The sequence below is a fragment of the Myotis yumanensis genome, unplaced genomic scaffold, assembly GCF_028538775.1.
Source record: "Myotis yumanensis isolate MYYU_CA2020_CCGP unplaced genomic scaffold, mMyoYum1.0.hap1 SCAF_5, whole genome shotgun sequence".
NCBI classification, from domain to species: Eukaryota; Metazoa; Chordata; class Mammalia; order Chiroptera; family Vespertilionidae; genus Myotis; species Myotis yumanensis.
In genome coordinates this window covers 73,370,951-73,391,857 of record NW_027223756.1, presented here as the reverse complement: position 1 = coordinate 73,391,857, position 20,907 = coordinate 73,370,951, and the positions used below count along the sequence as shown (strand labels likewise).

At 42.2% G+C, this 20,907-nt stretch overlaps 1 protein-coding gene across 1 annotated transcript; it reads right to left on the bottom strand.

The window, feature by feature from the left end:
* Positions 1–11,200: 11,200 nt before the first annotated feature.
* LOC139011796 (serine protease 52-like) lies at positions 11,201–20,574 on the bottom strand. Its single transcript, XM_070417270.1, is given in 6 exon segments — positions 11,201–11,467; positions 15,035–15,177; positions 16,728–16,969; positions 17,679–17,874; positions 20,441–20,513; positions 20,515–20,574. Coding segments are annotated over 6 exon segments (981 nt in total).
* Positions 20,575–20,907: the final 333 nt, after the last annotated feature.

The following is a 20,907-nucleotide window of genomic DNA, read 5'->3' as shown; positions in this document are numbered from 1 at the left end:
TATATGTTGGATTTTGACAATGATATTTTGAAATTGGAAGATGATCATATGGATGTTCTTTATTAGTCTATGAATATGGTGAATTACATTGATTTTTAACTTGTTAAATCAACCTTTTTTCCTGGGATAAATCTATTTGATCATGATATAGTATCCCTTTTATATAATGTTGAACTTGATCTGCTAAAATTTCCTTAAGAACTTTTGCTTTCATGTATATGAGGGATATTGGTCTGAGTTTTCTTGTAATGTCTTTGTCTGATTTATGGTATCAAGTTAATGCTAGCCTCACAGAATCATTTGGGAGGCATTCCCTCTTCTTCAGGTTTCTAGAAAAGTGAGTTAGAATTGATATGAGTTTTTCTTTCAATGTTTCATAACATTTGCCAGTGAAAACATCTACATTTTAGTTTTCTTTGTGAGAGGGTTTTTCATTGCAAATTCAATTTGTTTAACAGACATAGGGCTATTAAGATAATCTATTTCTTCCTGAATGAGCTTTGCTAGTTTTTGTTTTACATGACATTTATCTATCTTATTTATTGACATAATAGTCTCTTCTCTTCTTAATAACCATAGAATCTCTAATGATGTTACTTCTCTCATTCCTGATAGCAGTAAATTGTTTCTTCTCTTTTTTTCTAGTCATTCTTTCTACTGGTTTATCAATTTTCCTAACCTGACTGAACCAACTTTTGGACTCATTGATTTTTCTCTGCAATATTTCCTATCCAATTGATTTCTGCTCTGATCCTTAAAATTTTATTTATTCTTCTTACTTTAGCTTTGCTTTTCTCTCCATTTTAGTGACCTCTATGTGGAAGCTAATATCATTGATTGGAGACTGTTTTTCTTTCCTCAGATAGGTATTTAGTGTTACAAGTTTCCTTCTACTACCTTTGTGGAACCTCACAAGTTTTATATACTGTGTTCTCATGATTCGCTTAGATAACAGCTCTTTTAATTATTCTTTTTGATGTTTTTCTTTTACTTATGAGTTATTTAAAAGTGTGTTATTTAGTTTCCAACTATTTGGAGGTTTTCCAGAGATCTCTTATCAGTTTCTAATTTCATTCCATTATTGTCCAAAATCATACTTGATATACTCTGAATGGTTTTGAAATTATTGAGGCTAATTTTACAGCTCAGAATATGGTTCATTGTAAAGGTCTTGAGTGCACTTGAGAAGAATATATATTTTGCTGTTGTTGGGTGAGGTGTTCTATAATTGACAATTATTCAAGTTGGTTGATTATGCTGTTTAAGTCCTCTAAATTTTTTACTGATATTCTGTCTATTTTTTTCATCAATTACTGAGAGAGCAGTGTTGAAATATCCTGCTGTAATTGTGCATTTGTCTATTTCTCCTTTCAGTTTTGCTTCATGTATTTGAAAATTCTGTGCTAAGGGCATAAACATTTTAAATTTTTATATTCTTTTGATGAGTTGACTTTTTTTTATTAAAAATAATCTTTTATCCCTGGAAATACTCTTTTTTTCTGAAATCCACTCTGTCTTAGATGAATATAGTTACTCCAACTTTCTTCAGATTCATGTTCACTGTATATTTAACTTTACATCATTTCACTTTCAATCAATTTGTATCTTTATACTTAAAGTGAGTGGGTATGCAGCATATAGTTGAGTTGTGCTTTTTAAACTAATCTGACTTTAATTGGGGTGTTTAGACCATTAAATTTGATGTGATGATTTATATGGTTAGGTTTAAATATTCTATATTTTCATTTGTTTTCTACTTGTCTTACCTGTTCTTTGTTGCTGTTTTCATTTTTTCTCACTTCTTTCTTTTAGGATATTGAATATTTTTGTTTCACTTTATCTCCTAAGATCTATGGCTATTAGCTACATATCATTGTTGTATTATCTTAGTATTGATTTAGGGTTTATAGTAAACATGTTTATCACCATCTACTTCATTATTATTACATCACTTAAATGTATAGTAAAAGTACCTTCAAACAATATAGTTCCATACTTCTATTTTGGTCATTGTGCTATTATTATACACTAGAGGCCCAGTGCACGAATTCGTGCATGGGTGCTGTCTGGCCAGCCCAGCCCCAATTGGGGCAGATGAGGGCTGCACCTGTCGGGAGGAGGCAGCAGGAGGTTGGCCAGCAGTCCTTGCCCCTGATTGGGGTGGAGGGACAGATTGGGGGCAGGGCTGGCTGGGGGGAGAGGCTGTGGGCCAATTGGAGTGGTGGGGGGCCCATCCGGGGCAGGGGCAGCTGGGGGGAGGGGCTGCAGGAGGTTGGCCAGCCGGCCCAACCCCCTGTTGGGGTGGGGGGGGGGCTATCAGGGGTGGGGCTGGCCAGGGGGAGGGGCCACAGGGGTTGGCTGACTGGCCCCACTCCCAGATCCAGCCAGTTCGCTGGCCGCAGTAGGCATCATAGCGACCGGTCATTCTGGTCATTACAGCATTCTGGTTGCTGGCTTTTTGTATATATATAGATTTTATTATATGCATATTATAAACTCCCTAATACATTGTTATAATTTTTGTTTTAAACAGTCAATTATTTTCTATTTAAATAATAAGAAAAAATATTTTCTATTTACCCACATAGTTACCATTTCTAGTGTCCTTCATTCCTTTGGTTGATTCACATTTCCATCTGTATTATCTTACTTCTGCTTGAATGACTTCCATTAGCATTTCTTGTAGTGCATTACTGCTAGTGATGAATTCGTGCAGCTTTTGTATGTCTGAGAACATCTTCATTCCTGGGTTCATGAAACATATTTTTGCTGTATGTAAAATGCTACAGTGACATTTTTTCTCCAGAAGTATATAAAGATGTTGCTTTATTGTCTGTTTTTTGTTTGTGTTGTTTCCAATGAAAAAATCTATCATCCTGTGAACATAATTCTTTTCCACTCATTTGTTTGCTTTTAAGATTTTCTCTTAGTTGCCAGTTTTAAGTTTGATTATTGTAGAGTGCAAAATTGTGTCCCCCCCCCACAACCCCCAATAAAATGTGATCATATTTGGAAATAGAGTCCTTGCAGATTTCACCACGTTAAGATGAGGTCATGCTGGATTCGCATGGGCCCAGGAAGGCAAAAGTGAGCAGGGCCCACAGTATCATCGGTAGCTTTGCATGCCGGCAAGAGAGAACATCTTGGCTAAGAACTGGGACTGGAGATTATCTCTCAACAGGTAGTGATTGAAACCCTGTCATTTGGTGAGCTCCCTGATGGAGCTGGTTTCCTGGGAAACAAGTAGAGAGCAAAGCTTGAGCCCTGGGTTTGGTCCAGGATGGAGTGGAGAGAGGGAGACAGGCAGTGAAAGGCTGTGGTGTGGGTAACAGGGCCTTTAAAGTAAGCCAGCTCAGGGCAAGTTCCCTTAAATTTCTCAGCCTGAGTTTACTTGTTTCTAAAAAAGAGTTAAAAGGGGCCTTGAGAATTCAAGGAGCTATATGTGAACATTTCCTGTAAAGGACATCACTTTCTGCGAGTGTTTTGTATTGAATAACAAGAAAGCTCTAAGTAATAGAAACCAAGAATACAGAGAGGTGGGTGGGCCTACAGTCCCCAAAGATAGAAGTGGGAGAGGCCTTTGGGGCCCCTTAATCTGACTTTAACACAGGAAGACACAGAGGCCTCAAAGATATCCCTTAATATGAAGGGACTCAACTCCTACAGAGGGAGTCTGGGAAGTAAGGTTACCCGATGTCAGTCATTACAGTCCTGGGAGAGTTAGGAGGACTGCCCCATGCTGAGTATCAACACCAGCCTGTGGCACAGAATTTTGCATGTATTTAAGATGACACTTTAAGACCACCCCGGTTTGGCTGTTAGGAGGACCACACGATATAATACTTGGAAAATTGGCCCTTAGTCCTTAGAATTTGCCAGCTTGCAAAGATAATTTTCTCAAGAAGTACTTAGAATGACTGAGTCTTCAATCTCATTTTTTTTGTTTTGTTTATTTTGTTAATCTACACCTGAAGATATTTTTCCCATACATTTTTGGAGAGAATTTTAGGGTGGGGGAAAGAGAGAGAAACATCAATGTGAGAGAGACACATTGATTGGTTGCCTCCTGACCACACCTAAGGATGGATCTTACGACTGAGGTATGTACCCTTGACCAGAATCAAACCCAAGACCCTTTAGTTCATGGGCTGATGCTCTAACCACAGAGCAAAATGGGCCAGGACCTCAATCTCATTTTTAATCCCAGTTGGGGAACTGGCTGATTTGGTTCCACCTTTTTCAGCCTTGATCAGATTCCTTGTTTATCACCACAGGACTGCCTAGTTTCAGGATCATCTATCTCCTTTATTCTAGCTCAGAGGGTGCGTGGGGATTTAGAATTCCAAGTTAGTGCAACCCCCCCCCCCCCCCCACACACACACACACACAAGAAAGCAAACAAACAAAAAACAACAACCAGGAATTAAGGAACAAGGTCAATATTGAGATTAGATCTTAACATTCTTAGAAGACTTCAGTTCTTCACTCTAAACTGAATCAATCAGAGTCTAATTAATTCCTCTGTGAAGGCACAAGCACAGGACCTGCCTTACCCACTCTGTCCCACGTGGAATTAATGAAACGGGAGCAGAGTCTCTGTCATCCTGTGCTCAATACCCTAGCTGGCTGGGAACAAGAAAGAATCAGGGCAGAGCTCAAATACAGAAGTGGAAAAAGAAGCAGGCTACACTCCCTAGGGAGAACTTTCTATTTCCTAATGTCTCCTGCCCCAAATAGCTCTGCTCCTCCCGATTTGTGTTTATGTGCTAGGCTCCTTTCTCTTGCAGCAGATGCCACCAGGCTGACAGTGTCTGAAGTAGGTCAAATAGGGCTGAGGTGGTGATGAATTGACAGGCCCTCCAGCTAAGTCGTGCCTTATCCTCACACCCCCTCCAGTTCCCTGGCATCTCAGGCTGGCCCCTGTTCCCCAGGACCATGGGGGCTTGGGGAACCCTCTGTCCAGCTCCAGGACCCTGGACTTGCAGGTTTCAGCCCTCTTGCCTGGAATGACAGAGTAAGGTAGATCTTTATGTTGTCAGCACTTTTGGCATCTCCCTAATCCTGAGCCCTCTCATTCCACTCTAGCTCTGATGAAATTATTTCAGAGGTCATTTATCTGTTGTCCACAGAAGCCAGAAAACCACACTGCCCTTCTAGTACTTCTATTGCATTGGGGGCTGTTTCAAAAAGACAGACAAGAGCTAAGTCAGGGCTCCGCTATGCCCAATGTGACAGCATTGGAATGGTGAGTAAGGAATAGTTTTTGCTGCCAAACAAACCTTATTTTAAACACCAGGAAACTGAGACTGAGAGAAAGAAATGGCTCGCCCAGTGTAACCCAGTATGGGGCAGAATCCAGTGTCAAACCACAACCTGATAATTCCTACTCCAACCCACTCTTTGCTACATCATTTAAAATTTGCATTCCCAGTGAGTACCTGTTTCTTTCCTTATTAACCTCTGTTAAGGCTCTAGGTTCAGATTTCTCCTTTTCCTCCAGATGCCCTTTAAGAGGATAGTAATGACATGATATGACTAATATTTCAGAGGAAAAACATTATATTGAAGATGGCCAACAGCTGTGTTGAAGCAAAAATCCTGATAATGGATACTGTAAACAGGGAGGGGTGGGTGTGGGCAGGGTATTTTCCTTTCCAATGGACTAAAAACCAATCTCTCAATTTCCACTTCTAGGTAGTATGCTGTAAATTATAGTAAATTAGTATTCCCACTGTATCAACAAAAAAACCTGAATAATTTTTTTTGGGGGGAATCACAGCATAGGAAAGTTATGAGAGCAGTGAGAACTAAAGAAACTAGATATTTCAGAGAACCAACACTGTTACAAAATGAGGTGATATTGCCAAGTTGCCCACAGGTTTTTGTCTCTCCTCTCCCCTGGGGACATTTGCCAATTTTGAATACAGGCTGAGACTCACACTTGGCTCAGAAAGAGGCCATCCACAGGAGCAGAGAGAAACCAGTAAAGCTCTCAGGTGTGGCAGGATCTGGAAGAGAAACCGGAACTTAAGAGGCCCCAAGTGCATAATTTCAAGCTGAGTGAATGACTGGCAAGAAGCTAGGCTAACATGAACTTAAAGGGCAGGAGTTGCCGTGCTGTCTCCAATGCTTAGGGAAGAAAGACCCACCACAGGAAGGAACCTGCCTCAAGATCACCACTCCTGTCCTCCCCAAGACAGGAGCCAGGTTGAAGCTCCTGAGGTGAGAAGCTGGAGATGTAGGTGGGACACCCCAGGTCTCCTGTAGACTTTCAAGGCTGAGGAGTTTGAGACCAGCCAGGCTCTCAATCAGGACAGCAAAGGCCATGCCTGGGAAATAAGGATCAGAGAGAGAAAGACTGAGTCTGTCTGAGGTCTGACTGCAAAGGCAGCCAGGACCGAGGTGACCCCTGACTGGATGGAGGTGATCAGCCCTTTAATTTATCAGCCAACAGAGGACAGGGGACTCTTCTCAGGTGGAAGCAACAGTATGTGGATGGAACCTCTTTCCCTTTCCTTTTTCTAAATGCACAATGTCGATTTATTTGAATTTATTCCATTTAATTAAAATTTAAAAATTCGAATTACTAACCTTACCATAAAATCAAGAAAATATACCTCACAGTTTAGACATTAACACAGTCAATATAGATGGAAAATAAAACCAACTATGTGCCACTTACATGTTTTAAATATAAGAGCACAGAAAGTGGAATGTAAGAAAATAGAAAACAAATTATGGAAACTCTGTCCTAAAGATGGCTGGTGAAGCTGTACTCATTTCAAAGCAGACTGGAAGGCATGAATAGAGACAGAATCACATGGGATTCAGACATTGGAAGAAACAGACATGGAGCTTCAGATAAACCATAATAAATATTTTAAATAGAATGGAGGGAAGGTGGACAGAATGAATGAAAAGATTCAAAATTGGTGAAGGGATTAATCAAAACAACAACAACTCAGACAACAATATGATGATTGCTAGAGGCAAAGGGGCAATAAATTGTGATAGAAGGAGGCTAGACTTTGGGTGGTGAACACAGAATAGAATATCTAGAGGTATTATATCATTATACACCTAAAACTATATAATTTTATGAACCCATGTCACACTAATAAATTTAATAAAAAAGCTTTAAAGAATTATACTTTATAAAGAATTGATGGGTCTTATAGAACTCAAAATATACAATATCTTAAATTAATGAAATTGTTGGTATCCACAGCATATTAGAGGCAGCAGAGCACAGAATTAGTTAACTGAAAGACAAGCCAGTGCCGAGAGACAAGGAAAGGAAATGTGCACAGCATTAGAGACATGTGGGCCACATTCACAGTGTCCGTCATATGTATAATTACAGTTTCAGAAAGAGAGGGAAAGGGATGAGATGAAATGAATGTTTAAAAAATATCGAATGAGCATTTTTCAGAACTTAAGAACATCCAGCCCCCATGTTCAAGAAGCTCAGAGAACTTCAAGCAAACGGAACACAGAAGTAGTACAACTAGGCACATGATAGTAAAACTAGTGAAAACCCAAGACGGGAGGGGGAAAAAGCCACATTACCTTCAGGGGAGTAGCAATCAAAATGGCATATGACTTCTCAACAGAAATGATGGAAGCCAGAAATTAATGGAATGACATCTTTAAAGTGACGAAAGAAAAATAAGAGACAGTCTAGAACCTAGCCCAGCAAAATAGCCTTCAAAAATGATGGTAAAATGAAAATGTTTTGAAGCCAAAAAACACTGAGGGAATTTATTGCCTGCAGGTATGCATGGGAAGAATAATGAGAAGTAGAACTTCTGGCAGAAGAAATAAGATCCTGGGTAGAAATAAAACCCGAAAGAGTAAATATGTGGGTAAATATAAATGAATATATAGTACAAAGCAACAACTATAAGGTTAGCCATATAGAACTAAAATGCACAACAACAATGGTAAATAGAATTCAAAGATTCTAAGCTTCTACCAGTATCAGGACAGTCTCCAGACAAATGTGTTGTCCCAGGAAAAACAAAGCAAAGAGAGAGACCCAAGATTGTACCACGATTCAGGGTAAAGCTCAGACGGTCTAACTTCACTTTCCTTTATACAGAGCAGAACTAACATGCAGTCTCTCTATATGAATTTGCTGCTGATACATATGAGGAAAGCATCGTTATTACCTATCTTCCTATTAAAAGCCAGAAATCTGAGGCTTAGAGAAGTTAAATACCTGGCCCAAGGTCACATGCCCTGCAAGAGACATGGCCAGAACCAGAACATGCTTTTTCCAACTGCACCAAGTTTCCTGAGAGCAAAGCAAGAGCAGGTAATTTTCCATGCTCAAACCACACTAGCTTCTGCAGTCTTGAGTTCGCTTCCCTCATTTCTGAAAGTATTTCTTCAATTAGCAGTCAGCAGCCAACAGTGAGAACTTCAGGGAATAATGTTTCTGAGACAGCACTGCTGGCGGAAGCCAACTGGATTCAAAAGTCGATATGAGACCTCCTGGGCTCATGCCATCTGCTCTAATCTACCCTTTGTTCTGGCTGGGTGGTCATTTGGGAAAAATCTGTGCTCTGAAATTATCTAATTCTAGAGGTGCCTGGAATCCACCAGGAAGAAACATTTTAACACCCACCCCCCCCCCACCCCCCAGCCAGCAGGGCACTAGGAGGCTCTGTGACTCCTTGTCTCATGATACTGGTGGGTCCATGATCTCACTCACTGCTTAAAAACTTCCAATATTTGAGCTCCCTGGAAAGTCCCTAGGAATGACAACAAACAGCTCTCAAAGTTTGTAGGACAGTACAAAGTTAATGTAATTAACACCAAAGTTAATCATTAAATGTGTATAGCAATGTCTGAATTTTTATCTCTTCATAAGAATTTTGGCTTTAAAATTTTTAACAACTTTGTTACGATTTACATACCATAATGCAGGGGTCCTCAAACTTTTTAAACAGGGGGCCAGTTCACTGTCCCTCAGGCCATTGGAGGGCCGGACTATAGTTTAAAATAAAACTATGAACAAATTCCTATGCACACTGCACATATCTTATTTTGAAGTAAAAAAACAAAACGGGAACAAATACAATATTTGTATTTGCATGTGGCCTGCGGGCCATAGTTTGAGGACCCCTGCCATAATGACTGCTCACTCTAGGTGTGCAATGTTTTTTAGTTTCTTTTTTTGTGGTTGTTGTTGTTTAGACGTTTATAGGTGTGCTGCCATCACTACAATCCAGTTCGGGAACGTTTCCATCATCCCAGAAAGTTTCTTTATGCTCCTTTGCAGTTAATCACCACTCCCACCTCAGCCTCTTCTGATCTGATTTCTGTCTCTGTTAATTTGCCTTTTCTAAATATTTCATGTAAATTGAGTTAAACAATAGGCAGTGTTATGTGTCTGGCTTCTTTCTCTTGGCATCCTGGTTTTGACATTCATCTGTGTTGTATAACATATCAGAGGTTCATTCCATTGTATTGCTACATAGTATTCCAGTGTATGGATGAACATACCACATTAGTTTATCCATTTACCACCAGTTAATGAAAATCTGGGTTATTTCTAGATCGGGGCTCTAATGAATAATGGTGCTAAGAGCATACACATACATGTTGGGTAGATTCCTAGGAGTAGAATTCCTAGGAGTGTTGAGTGATACATTTTTAACATTTTAAGAAATGCCAAACTGTTACCTTACATTACCACCAGCAAAGTAGGAAGGTTCCAGTATCTACACATCCTTGCCAATATTTGTTATTTTTTTTTTTAATTATAGCTCTTCTGGTTGGTGTATAGTGGTATCTCATTGTAAATTTAATTTGCATTTCTCTAATAACTTATCATGTTGAGTATATTTTCATATGCATATTAGCCATTCACTTATCTTAACTAATGAAATGTCTACTTAAGTAATTTGTCAGTTTTTTTCTTGAAAGTTGGGTTGTTTTCCTTCTTTTTATTGAGTTGAGGAGTTCTTTATATATTCTATCACTCTGGAATTTTTTATTGCTTCTATTACACCAGTGATTACGTTGTTCTATTTTACAAGACTAGTTGTCCTTCTCGATGTATATGTTGGGGTCGGACAAGGGTGATAATTCACCCAAGGTCGGCAGTCCTTGCACTGGCACTAACCTTGGCTGCAGCTGTGCCCACGGCCTGATTGAGCACACAGCCTGGACTGCAAGTGCAGAGGACAGAGTTCGCCTCCTTCCATCTCTGTCATTAATCAGAACCATGCCCTTGAAACTGCGCAGGAGGGCCTATCTTTACATTCCTTTGTGACTATCCAACCATAGCAATTGAGATTTTAAAAAAATGGGTCAAGGGGCCTTAGCCTGCATTTTGGAATCTCTCTTAGAAGATTGTTTTGGTCCCACTGGAGAAGACAGAAGCCAAATTCAGGTGGAAAAGGTATGGCAGCCCAAATCATGTTATGCTAATTTAGCTATGAGGTGGGCAAGAGGGACCCTTTCAGAAGAACACTCTGATGTTTTGAACTTGGCTGGAGACAGATATATAGCATCTTCTGGGGAGTTGGGGATGGAAGAGTCATTCTTTCCTGTGGAAGAAGAGGCAGCAGCTACATGCTACCCTCATTCACAGTGTGTTGCTTTCCCACCTCATCTCTAGGACTTTTCTATTCAATGGTTTCCTGACCCTGAATCTTAGCATCATTGTGCATGTTCTATAAGAGCCAAAAGCAACATTTATGGGGGCTCTGGACCAGGTAGTAGATATGGAAGCAGAGGAGGATAAAGAACAAGGATCTTTCTGGAAGCCAAGTCTGTAGGTCTCAGGGATGAACTGCAAATGAAGGGAGAGGAGCTGGATTGTTTCTTATTTCAGGAGCAAAAGAAAATTGAAAGCTGTCAACCTCTTTGGAAGATGAAACAAGTTGTGGAAGGATACCTGTCTGTAAGAAAGGAAAGAACAGGCTTTCTGTTTCAGAGATCCCATGGAAGAATGCTCCACCCAAGCCTGTGGAGAGGACTCAGGCTGAAATTGGTAACTTACTCTAAGATCCAGGGGAACCCTAGGCATGGTTGTGGGTCCCGGGTTTTTTAAGCACCCCTCTATGTATATGATTACTTCAGGCACAAATAATCATATGTGAATCCCTCCTCATAGCCTTTACCGTGCCCTTGAACTCACTGCACAAACTGAGAAGGGCTCTGGGTTTTGAGGTAATACAGTGTTTAGTCACAGGGTTAATAGAAGCATCACAAAATAGAGCAACAAGATGGACGATGGTGATAGAAGCAAACTGTACCCAGAGTCTGGCTCATGCATGTAGGGCCTTCCTGACAGGTTGGTCTCCACATTAATCCATACAAGGTAATTAGCCACCTTCGTGTACACTCCAGGCACATTCTTCCGGCCACAGCCCACTCCCCAGCTGACAATGCCCAGCTGGTACCATATGTTTTTGTTCTTTTTCTGGCAAACCAGAGGTCCCCCACTGTCACCCTAGAAGAGAAAAGTTGTTTGGGAATAGAAAGAACAGTAACAAGTTACTCCTAAAGCCTATTGTGTAGGCACCTGGTACAAGGCAAGAAACACTTACAGTGACTTTTGATGAACAGACATTTTAAATTTTGATTAGACTCTCCAACTACATGGCTATGTTCCCAGATCTGTGACTGTCAGAAAGAGTGACAAGCAGTTTGGTCAAAAGCAATGATGATAAGTGACAACTTGGTCATAAAAGGAACATCCATCATCACCTTCATGTAGTTGTGTGCATTTATTTTAACATACAAAGAAGTGATTTGCTAATCCATGTTGCCTCAAAGCACTTTTTAAAATTTCAGAATTCTTTCAATTGTCCCTCTGCCTTTTTACTTCAAAGCCACTTTCAGCCAGCCCATATTGCTCTTCCTGGATTGTTCACCACAGCAAAAAGTGAAAACACAAACACAAAAATCCATTATGCCCCATAATAGGTCATTGGTTGAATACAGCAGGCATACCAACTGACATAGTATATGTAATTCCTAATTCCAACCATGCAGAGGGAACTCCTTAGTTAAAAGATTACATTGTAGTTTAAAACATGAAATTTTAAACAATTTACACTTTTAAAAATATCATTTCACATCTGTCCGAATGACCATCATCAATAAGTTAACAAACAAGTGCTGGTGAGGATATGGAAAAATGGAACCCTACTACACTGCTGGCGGCAATGAGATGGGTGCAATCATTGTGAAAAAAAGTGTGCATTTTCTCAAAAAAATAAAATGAACTGCTATTTGACCCAGGGATCTCACTTCTAGGAATATATCTGAAGAATCCCAAAACACCATTCAGAAAGAATATATACACCCCTATGTTCATAGCAGCATTATTTACAGCAGCTAAAGTCTGGAAACTGTCCAAGTGCACATCAGAGGATGAGTGGATAAAAAAGCTGTGGAACATCTACACAACGGAACACTATATGGCTGTTAAAAAGAAGGAACTGTTACCTTTTGTGATAGCATGGGTGGACCTGGAGATTATTATGCTAGGCGAAATCAGCCAGACAGAGAACAATAAATACCATATGAACTCACTTATATGTAGAATCTAATGAACAAAATAAACTGATGAACAAAATTGAATATGAGGTAAGGATACATGGAACAGACTGACAGACATCAGAGGAAATGGGATGGGGGAGACTGAATGAATGAAGGTGAAGAGATTAGCCAAAGAACATATATGCATAGCTATGGGCACAGACAACAGTGTGGTAATGGCCAGAGGGAGGGCTGATGGAAGCTGGGTGGAGGTGGTTAAATTTGTGGGGGCGGGAATGGGGAACATCTGTAATAGAGTCAATAATAAATGAAAGAACATCATGAAAAAGATTGCCAATAATTACCAACAAAACAGACATCATTGACATGGAAATTGAGGCCTACTCTGCCTTTTTATGCCCCTAAACCTTTTGGACCACTTTTTAAATTCTATTGAAGAATAAGGTGTCTTCAAAAAAAAAAAAAAAGTCAAAAAAGTCAGCTATGGAAAAATAACATGAAAAATCCCATAATTATGTAAATAATTAAATTTATACATAGACACATGATAGTGTATAAGAAGAATGTTTTGGGTAGACTATGGGACTCTGTAGCAGTGGTTTCTCTGGGGAGTGTAAGAGGTAAACTGTGCGCCATCTTCACCACTTGAATTTTCTTTACAAGGTTCTCAAATAAATAAGTGCAATAAATAACATTTGTAATTCCAACTATGCAGAGGAAACACCTTAGTCAACTTTCTACATTGTTATGCATTACTATTTTACAGACATAGAATCAGGCGGTACATCTCATTTCATAGGTTACATAGATTTATCTTTGAAAATATTAAGTGACTCAAAAAAGTTGAAAAGGGGCACCATTCAGTAGTATGCAAAAATCCTAATGAAAAACTATTAACAAACAAACAAAAAAACAGGACATGTGTTTGATTTCTTTTCACCAAGAACGTTCTCATGAAGAAGTTGCTGTGCACGTCACCTTACTTGGAACCAGACTCTCCTTTACCAGATTCTTTGAAGTCAATGGAGAAGCCCATGATCTTTCTCTAAGATGAATTGCAATCACTTCTCTGGAGAAAGAAGGTTCTCCATGAAAGATGCTCGGCAGAACACAGTCTCATTAAGAACCTAAATTTCTGAAGCCAAACAGACCTTGGTTCCAATCCCAGGGTGAAGCTTCAGCTGAGAGAATGTGAAAATCTTCCTCCGTGTTTTAAGGTGTGGTTTTTATGCTGGTGATAACTGCACGTCTCCTGCAGGACGGCTGTGTGAATGGAAGGAAATGACACGTGTGCAGCACTTAGCCAGGCCCTGATGTGTGGTGAGCCTGTACTCAGTGGTAACTTGTGGTTGATGAGCAGCCAAATATGGGCAGCTGGCATTGGAGCCCCATTTCTACTGGAACCCAAAAGATGGCTCTAACCCCAGAAGTCAGCATGTCTTCCTCAGAATTCTGGGTCTGTAATTTACCTCGCTGTGTGTCCTCCTCAAGACTGTCAGCTTTCTGATCCTCAGTCTCCCCATCTGAAACAGGCCTGCTTCGTAGAGCCAGTGCTTAACCCTTTCATGTATTTGTGGAAGTGGTTTGTGTGCTATTGAGCACCAAACATGTCTAAGAGATGGTGATGGAGAACACGATATTCACAGCAAAATGAGCCCAGTCCATGTTGCCACCCCTTTGCCCATCAATATATCCCTCTAAATTTCTCCAAGTGACCCCTCTGATTCTGAAAACCTCTGCCTGGGTCGTCCCCGAGGCCCTACTCAAGATTCGTGTTCCTCCTCTACCGGGCTGTGCATTGAATCAATTTCCACAACAGTTATAAAAGGTGGGAACTCTTAGTATCCCCATTTTACAGGTGATGAAATGTGAAAAGGCACAGAGAGAAGTCATAGGCAGTAAGTAGAGAAGCCAGGAGAGAAGCTAGGGGAGCCCGCACCCCCAACCACCACCCTGCACAGCCTCTGTTTGGTTACAGAGCATCTGTACTAGGTTGAAGATCATCTCTCCCAAATTCATGTCCACCCAGAACCTCAGGCTGTGACCCTATTTTAAAAAGGGTCTTTGCAGATGTAATTAGTTTAATTAGGATGAAGTCCTATTCAATTAGGGTGGGCCCTAATCCAACACTGTCCTTTTAAGAGAAAACAGAAGAGACAGGCACACAGGGGAGAAGACCATGTAAAGAGATGGAGGCAGAGGCTGGAGTGAAGCTCCTATAAGCTATGGAATGTCAAGGATTTTAACCACCAGAGGCCAGAAAAGGCCAGGAAGGATCCTCCCCTGGAGCCTCCAAAGGGAGTGTGGACCTATGGGTGCTTTGACTATGGACTTCTGGCCTCTAGAGCTGGAGAGAATACATTTCTGTTGTGTTAATCCACTCTCTTTGTGGTGGGTTTTACAGCAGCCTTAGGAAACTTATTCAGGGGAGGAGGAGGGCAGCCAGTTATCCTGGAAAGGTTGGCCAGCACTCTGTGCAGCCCTTTTCCCATCAAAGGACCAGCTCCATTACCTGGCAGGCATCCTTCCCACCATGAGCGTTCCCAGCACACAGCATGTTCCTGGTGACCATAGGCATAATATTGGAGCACTTTCTCCATTTGACCAGCTGGATGTTGACTTTCTGCAGCTCTTGATGCACACCTCCCAGAGGAACTGACCCAAAGAAGAAGCAAACAGAGAGAGGACCCTGAGCTCAAAGTGGTCCCTATGAGTGGAGGTCAAGCACCCACCCACATTGTATCTTTTCACCTCAATGACAAGGGAACTTCCCTATGGTCCAGAAAACAACCCACATGTGGATTGAGTGAGGAAAGGGTGGGAAGGATGGCCAGCAGCTCTCAAGCCCACCCTCCCTGAATCCAGAGGTCCCCAGAACTGGACCCTACTGGGTTTCAGCCTGTGTGCACCATCTTCTAGGCCCATGGAAGTTGCCAGTCTCCAACTAGAGCAGTGGTTCTCAACCTGTGGGTCGAGACCTCTTTGGGGGTGGAACGATCCTTTCACAGGGGTCGCCTAAAACCATCGGAAAACACACATATAATTACATATTGTTTTTGTGATTAATCACTATGCTTTAATTATGTTCAATTTGTAACAATGACATTGGGGGTCACCACAACATGAGGAACTGTATTAAAGGGTCGCGGCATTAGGAAGGTTGAGAACCACTGAACTAGAGACTAAAAATGTTTCTTTTATATCCACAAGGATGTAAAGAGATTCCATAGTTACAAGTTCTGTCCTGGGTCTCACAACACATAATGGTGGGCTTGAATTGTGTCAGGCCTCACGAGGAGGTGAGCCCAACACCTAGAATATTCACTCCCCAGAGATGAGAATAGTTTTGTCTTTGTACAGTATTGATGAATCCCTAGATCCTAGAACACTGCCTGGACCATAGAAGAGGATCAGTGAAGATGAGCTGGATGAAGCATGAGGAGTTCTACATTAAGAAAGTGGCCCTCTTTGAAGCTCGTGATAAATTTCTAAGGGCAATTCCTAGGAAATCTAATGTTGCTCTGAGCTTTGGGACCATGTGGGAATCCACATACAGCCATTGGGGGACTGCTGGGAAGAGGAGCACTGACTGGAATTCATTTTTTTCTTCTCTGTTGATTATGGGGCAAGACACATGTACCAAGATGAAGGACGAAGGTCACCATCTTGTGTGGCTGGGAAAAGTGGTGGGAGTAGTTTGCAGGTTGACTCTATAAAGACACGTTCACATTCAGTTTATGCCTTTCTCCTTGATCTGTGATTTTCAAATGTTTTAGTCACAGAGCCCCTTATCCCAAGGGCACAGAATTGACACCATCAATTGGAACAGAACTTCACAGGATGACATGGGTATGGATTTCCTTGAGCACAGTCCATTTTGCCACCCCTTTGCCCATCTATATGTCCCTCCACATTTCTCCAAGTCACCCCTCTGACTCTGAAAACCTCTGCCTGGGTCATCCCTGAGGCCCTTTTCAAGGTTCATGTTCCACAGTCTGGGCATAAAACTTGCTCCAGGAGGCCAGGAAGGCCCAGGAAGGACAGCTCCCATATGAACTGAGGAGAAAGTTCATCATAGAACCTTAAAGGCTCCTAATCCACCAGGCAGCCTTTCCAGGGCCAGCAAAGTCTCCAGCTTTTTTTATTCTCCTTGCAAACATCAGCCAGGGTGCTACCCTCCGGTGGGCTGAGCTATAGTAACTCACTAGTAAGGCCCCATCCAGACACCCAGCAGTTTCTCCATCTATGTATGTCAGTGACTTCTGAAAGGCAGATGGGGACTTTGGTGACACTCAAGTTAAATGGGGTTTGGAGCAAGAGTAAAGCGATGTCATTATCCAAGATCCAGCTGTCAAAATAGGGGTGAGTAATTAGCTTGTCCACTTTTATCCTTGTCAAGTTCATGGTGATATCATTTCTGTTTTCGTGTATGATCTCCAAGGTAGATCTTATTTCAAAACAAAAGGAAAAAAGGGTAAGTGATGGAAGAGCAAAATGTGAATCTTATGAGAAAAAAATTTCAACAGTCTGAGGCTCTGATCCTGAGAGCTGGGGAGATGGTGCATCTGGGGCCACATCCTTGGCATGGAACCAGGTGAAGAGCCCCTACTGGGCAGGAGGAGACAGACATGAGTTCCAGGTCCGCCCTGTTGGCAACAACTCTTGACCTGATGGTCTCTTGTTTGGGCAAATTTACTTGTAAATTTCATCAACACATGTCTGGGAAGCCATGCTATGCACAAGTAATAGAGGGAATTGTCCCTGGATTTGCAACAAGGGCTGGACTAGCTCCAACAAACACCTGGGAAGTTTCTCAACAATACTGATTGGAGGATGTAGGCTAAGACAGCAAGCACCTCAGGAGCTGCTGCTATGCAGCTAGGCCTGGAGCAAATGCTTAGGAAAGCAAGATGCTGAGAAGCACAAGGAACATTTGTTCTGCCATTTGCGTCCTACACAGCAAGCTGTAAAAGCTCCTAGAAGGAGAGCAGTGTCTCTCCCACCTGCGAAGGGTGATGTTTAACCACAAGGGCGTATATTTAACCTCCTGGTAACTTCTATGACAAACCTAATGGAGGCTCCAGGAGCATACTGAGCAGGTAGGAGCAAATATTCGACCACACTGGTTTCAAAAGAAGTCTGTTTGCAGTACTTACATATTTTTGTTTATAAAGCAATGGGACGCAGACAGAATCCACCACTCATTGAGAATCGATCCTCCACAGAGATGTCTCCCTTGGTCAAAAATATTCACCTGCCATGGAAACTCTGTGATGTCTGCAGGCTCCCCGCCCATGATTTTTGAAACTTTTGGTTTTTCAGTTTGGGTGTGTATTGTTTGGCCACATGTCACTAAAAGCAGAAAGAAGAAAGAGGGTCAGAGTCCAATATTCAAGGTTGGTTGAATTGGAAGAGACTTTAAGACAATGTCCCTTTTCGTAGCCCCTCCCCATCCTAGCGCAAAGATAGCCGTGGCTTAGCCAAGGTAACCTTAGGTGGGAAACCCCATCAGACAGTGTGCCCTCAGGCTGTCAATGGTGCCACCGTTGTAAGGATGTGCCTGTGGAGAGCAATGGTTGTTGCCGTCACCATAGTTTAGCTTCTTAGATGGGTCTTTCACTGAGGGCCTTTGGGGAAGAGACACAACCTCAAGCCTTGGGCCTGGATCTTGTTGTTGCCCCCAAAGAGGGGGAACCCAAGTGGGCATATTCATTTATATGAAATTAGGCCTCATTGTCCTCTGAAAACAGGGCCTTGGTATATTGTCTTGGTATAGAACATTCTCCTCAGCTCTGGACAGATATCTTCAAGGGCCTCTCACATGGACCAACAGACACCAGAAATCTTACAGCCGAAGGAAACTGACCAGCCCCTTCCTTCCTCACTGGTTCCTCTTCCAAGTTTCTGACTGGTTAGTGGTGCCATCTTTCACCTAATTTTAATTCTAGAGATCATCCCAGTGGCACCTTGAGAAGAATAAAAATTTGGCATTTCCTATGTAATAAGATTACTTTGACTTCTTTCAATGTCTTTGAAATGTCATTTGATTCATGAGAAAAATAAACATCATAAACTCTAAACTATTGAACACTTGGTAGTTTCCAGGCACCATTCTGTTCTCTCTAAAACAATTAAAGTATCGTGTAAACCCCGTGAGGTAACTGAAATTATTATTGCCCGTTTGAAAGGTGAAGCAACAGAGGCAAGTTTAAGATTGGGATATCTGGCTAAGACCCAGCAGCTAGCATATGACTGAACTAAAATTTGAAATTGGGCAGTCTGACTCCAGAATCTTCTCATATGCATGGGGCAAACTGCCTTCTAAGTGTTAAACATGTTTGCTCTCGGGGAGAAAGAATTTTTTAACTGGAAAGTATAATATGAAAGGTATATCTATTCAAATCAACACCCACATGTTAGTATCACCAACCATCACCACAACCACCACCACACATCCACACACCACACAGCCCTACATCACACATCCCCACGCTATACATCCTCATATGAGACATCCCCGTATCACACATCCCCATGTCACTACCTCACCTCCCGTCTTCCACTCTTGTCCCTGCACAGTCTGTCCTCTGTACCAGACAGAGCACCTTTCTCAAGACCTCTGACTTCTCCCTCTCCCATTTATACTCTCTTATGGCTTCTCATTGTAACCAGAATAACAGCCAAAGTCCGTACTGAGCCTCTATGGGGATCAGCATGATCTGGGCCTCCTGACCTCTCTGGGCCCACCTTTCTCCTGTTCCCCCTTCCCACTCCCTCTGCCCCAGCTGCACTGATCTGTCTGCCTCTGAAACATAACGAGCATCATTCAGGGGACTTTGCACTTGCTGTCATTTCTGCTTGGAAATACATATCCTTCATATCAGATGGGTCTCAACGCATGTCTGGTCATCGTAGTAAGGCTTTCTGTGACCACCTACTACAGCAGTCTCAACAACCACCTGCAGACCTTCCATCACATTAGCCAATTTTGTCTGCCTCAAACCACTTAACAGGAGATGAGATCAATTTGTTTATGGATCATTTATACATTTAATACTTCCTTCCCCTCACTAGATAGTAACATTGCTTAAGGATAGAGAATGAATATGCCATTCTCTGTTATAAACCCAGCTCCTAAAACAGCTCCCAGCATGTGGTAGAGGTTTGATATTTGTCAGCCAACACATTGAACATAATGCAAGCTCCATAAATTCTCAGGATCCAGGGAGATGAAGCCATCATAGGTGTTAATACACAGCCTTCATTATCTTATATAATAAAAGCCTAATATGCAAATTGTCCCCTCGACTGGGAGTTTGACCAGGGGAGGGGCCAGCTGGCCAACTGCAGGAAGGAAGGCCCAGCTGGCAGCCGGCAACCAGCAGCCGATAGGGACCCTGCCCATGCATGAATTTCATGTACTGGGCCTCTAGTATTTATATGTCATGGTTTTGCATTAGACCAGTTAGGCTCCACATGAGCCTTCAGAAGGTAATCAAGGAGAAAGCAGCAGGGAAATCCTTCCTAGGCTTATCCTTGGCCTTAAAGCTGCAGGACATAGCCAGGTGGCACCTTCAGCTTGACAGCTGGTTCCTGCTCTCAGGGGATTTGCTTACATTTGCCATTCACTCTGGAAAACTCTGGTACTTAACAGAGGTATTAAACATACACACACACACACACACACACACACACAGCTCCTCCACATATAACTTTACAGTTTGGGGTAGTATGGGAGCAATGATCTGAAAGTCTGGTCTAAGCACCCCTCCTTCACATTCACCTGAGGGGCTTATTGAATGTGCAGTTCCCCAGCTCCCACCCAGAACCAGAGAATCAGCATCCTAGGACTTGACCTTTTGAACACAGCTCCTCTGTGCTGTGAGGCACAGACACAAGAACACCACGAGAGACCTACATGCCAGAGAGCCGTGTGCCCAGGGCAGCAGCAGGGCGATGGGCAGCAGAAACACCGCTCTTCCATCCTCCACCCTGTCCTTGGCCATGGTCTCTACTCAAGCCAATGGAGAGACTTCTGCTGAGATGGTACATAGTCAATTCAGGCAGACCCAGTTGTGGCTTTGCCCTCTGTGCTTGGTTTCTCTCAGTCCAGCTTGACCTCTGAGGTCACAATAGGGCACTGGGTGGAGCTGGCATGGTCCAGTCAAAGCAACCAGCTGGTGCCCTCGACCCAGACCTTGATGGTTTCCATGAGCCAGTCCTCTGAGATATGGATGTCAGTGTGGAACTGGGGGGCCAGAGGGAGCAGAGTGGGAGGACTCCATACCAGTCAGGGCATCTCAGATTCACTAATGTGTCAGGACAAAATTGCTGAAGACACTCCCCAGGAGAAAGGATCTGAGGCTGCTGGTCCAAACAGGTCAG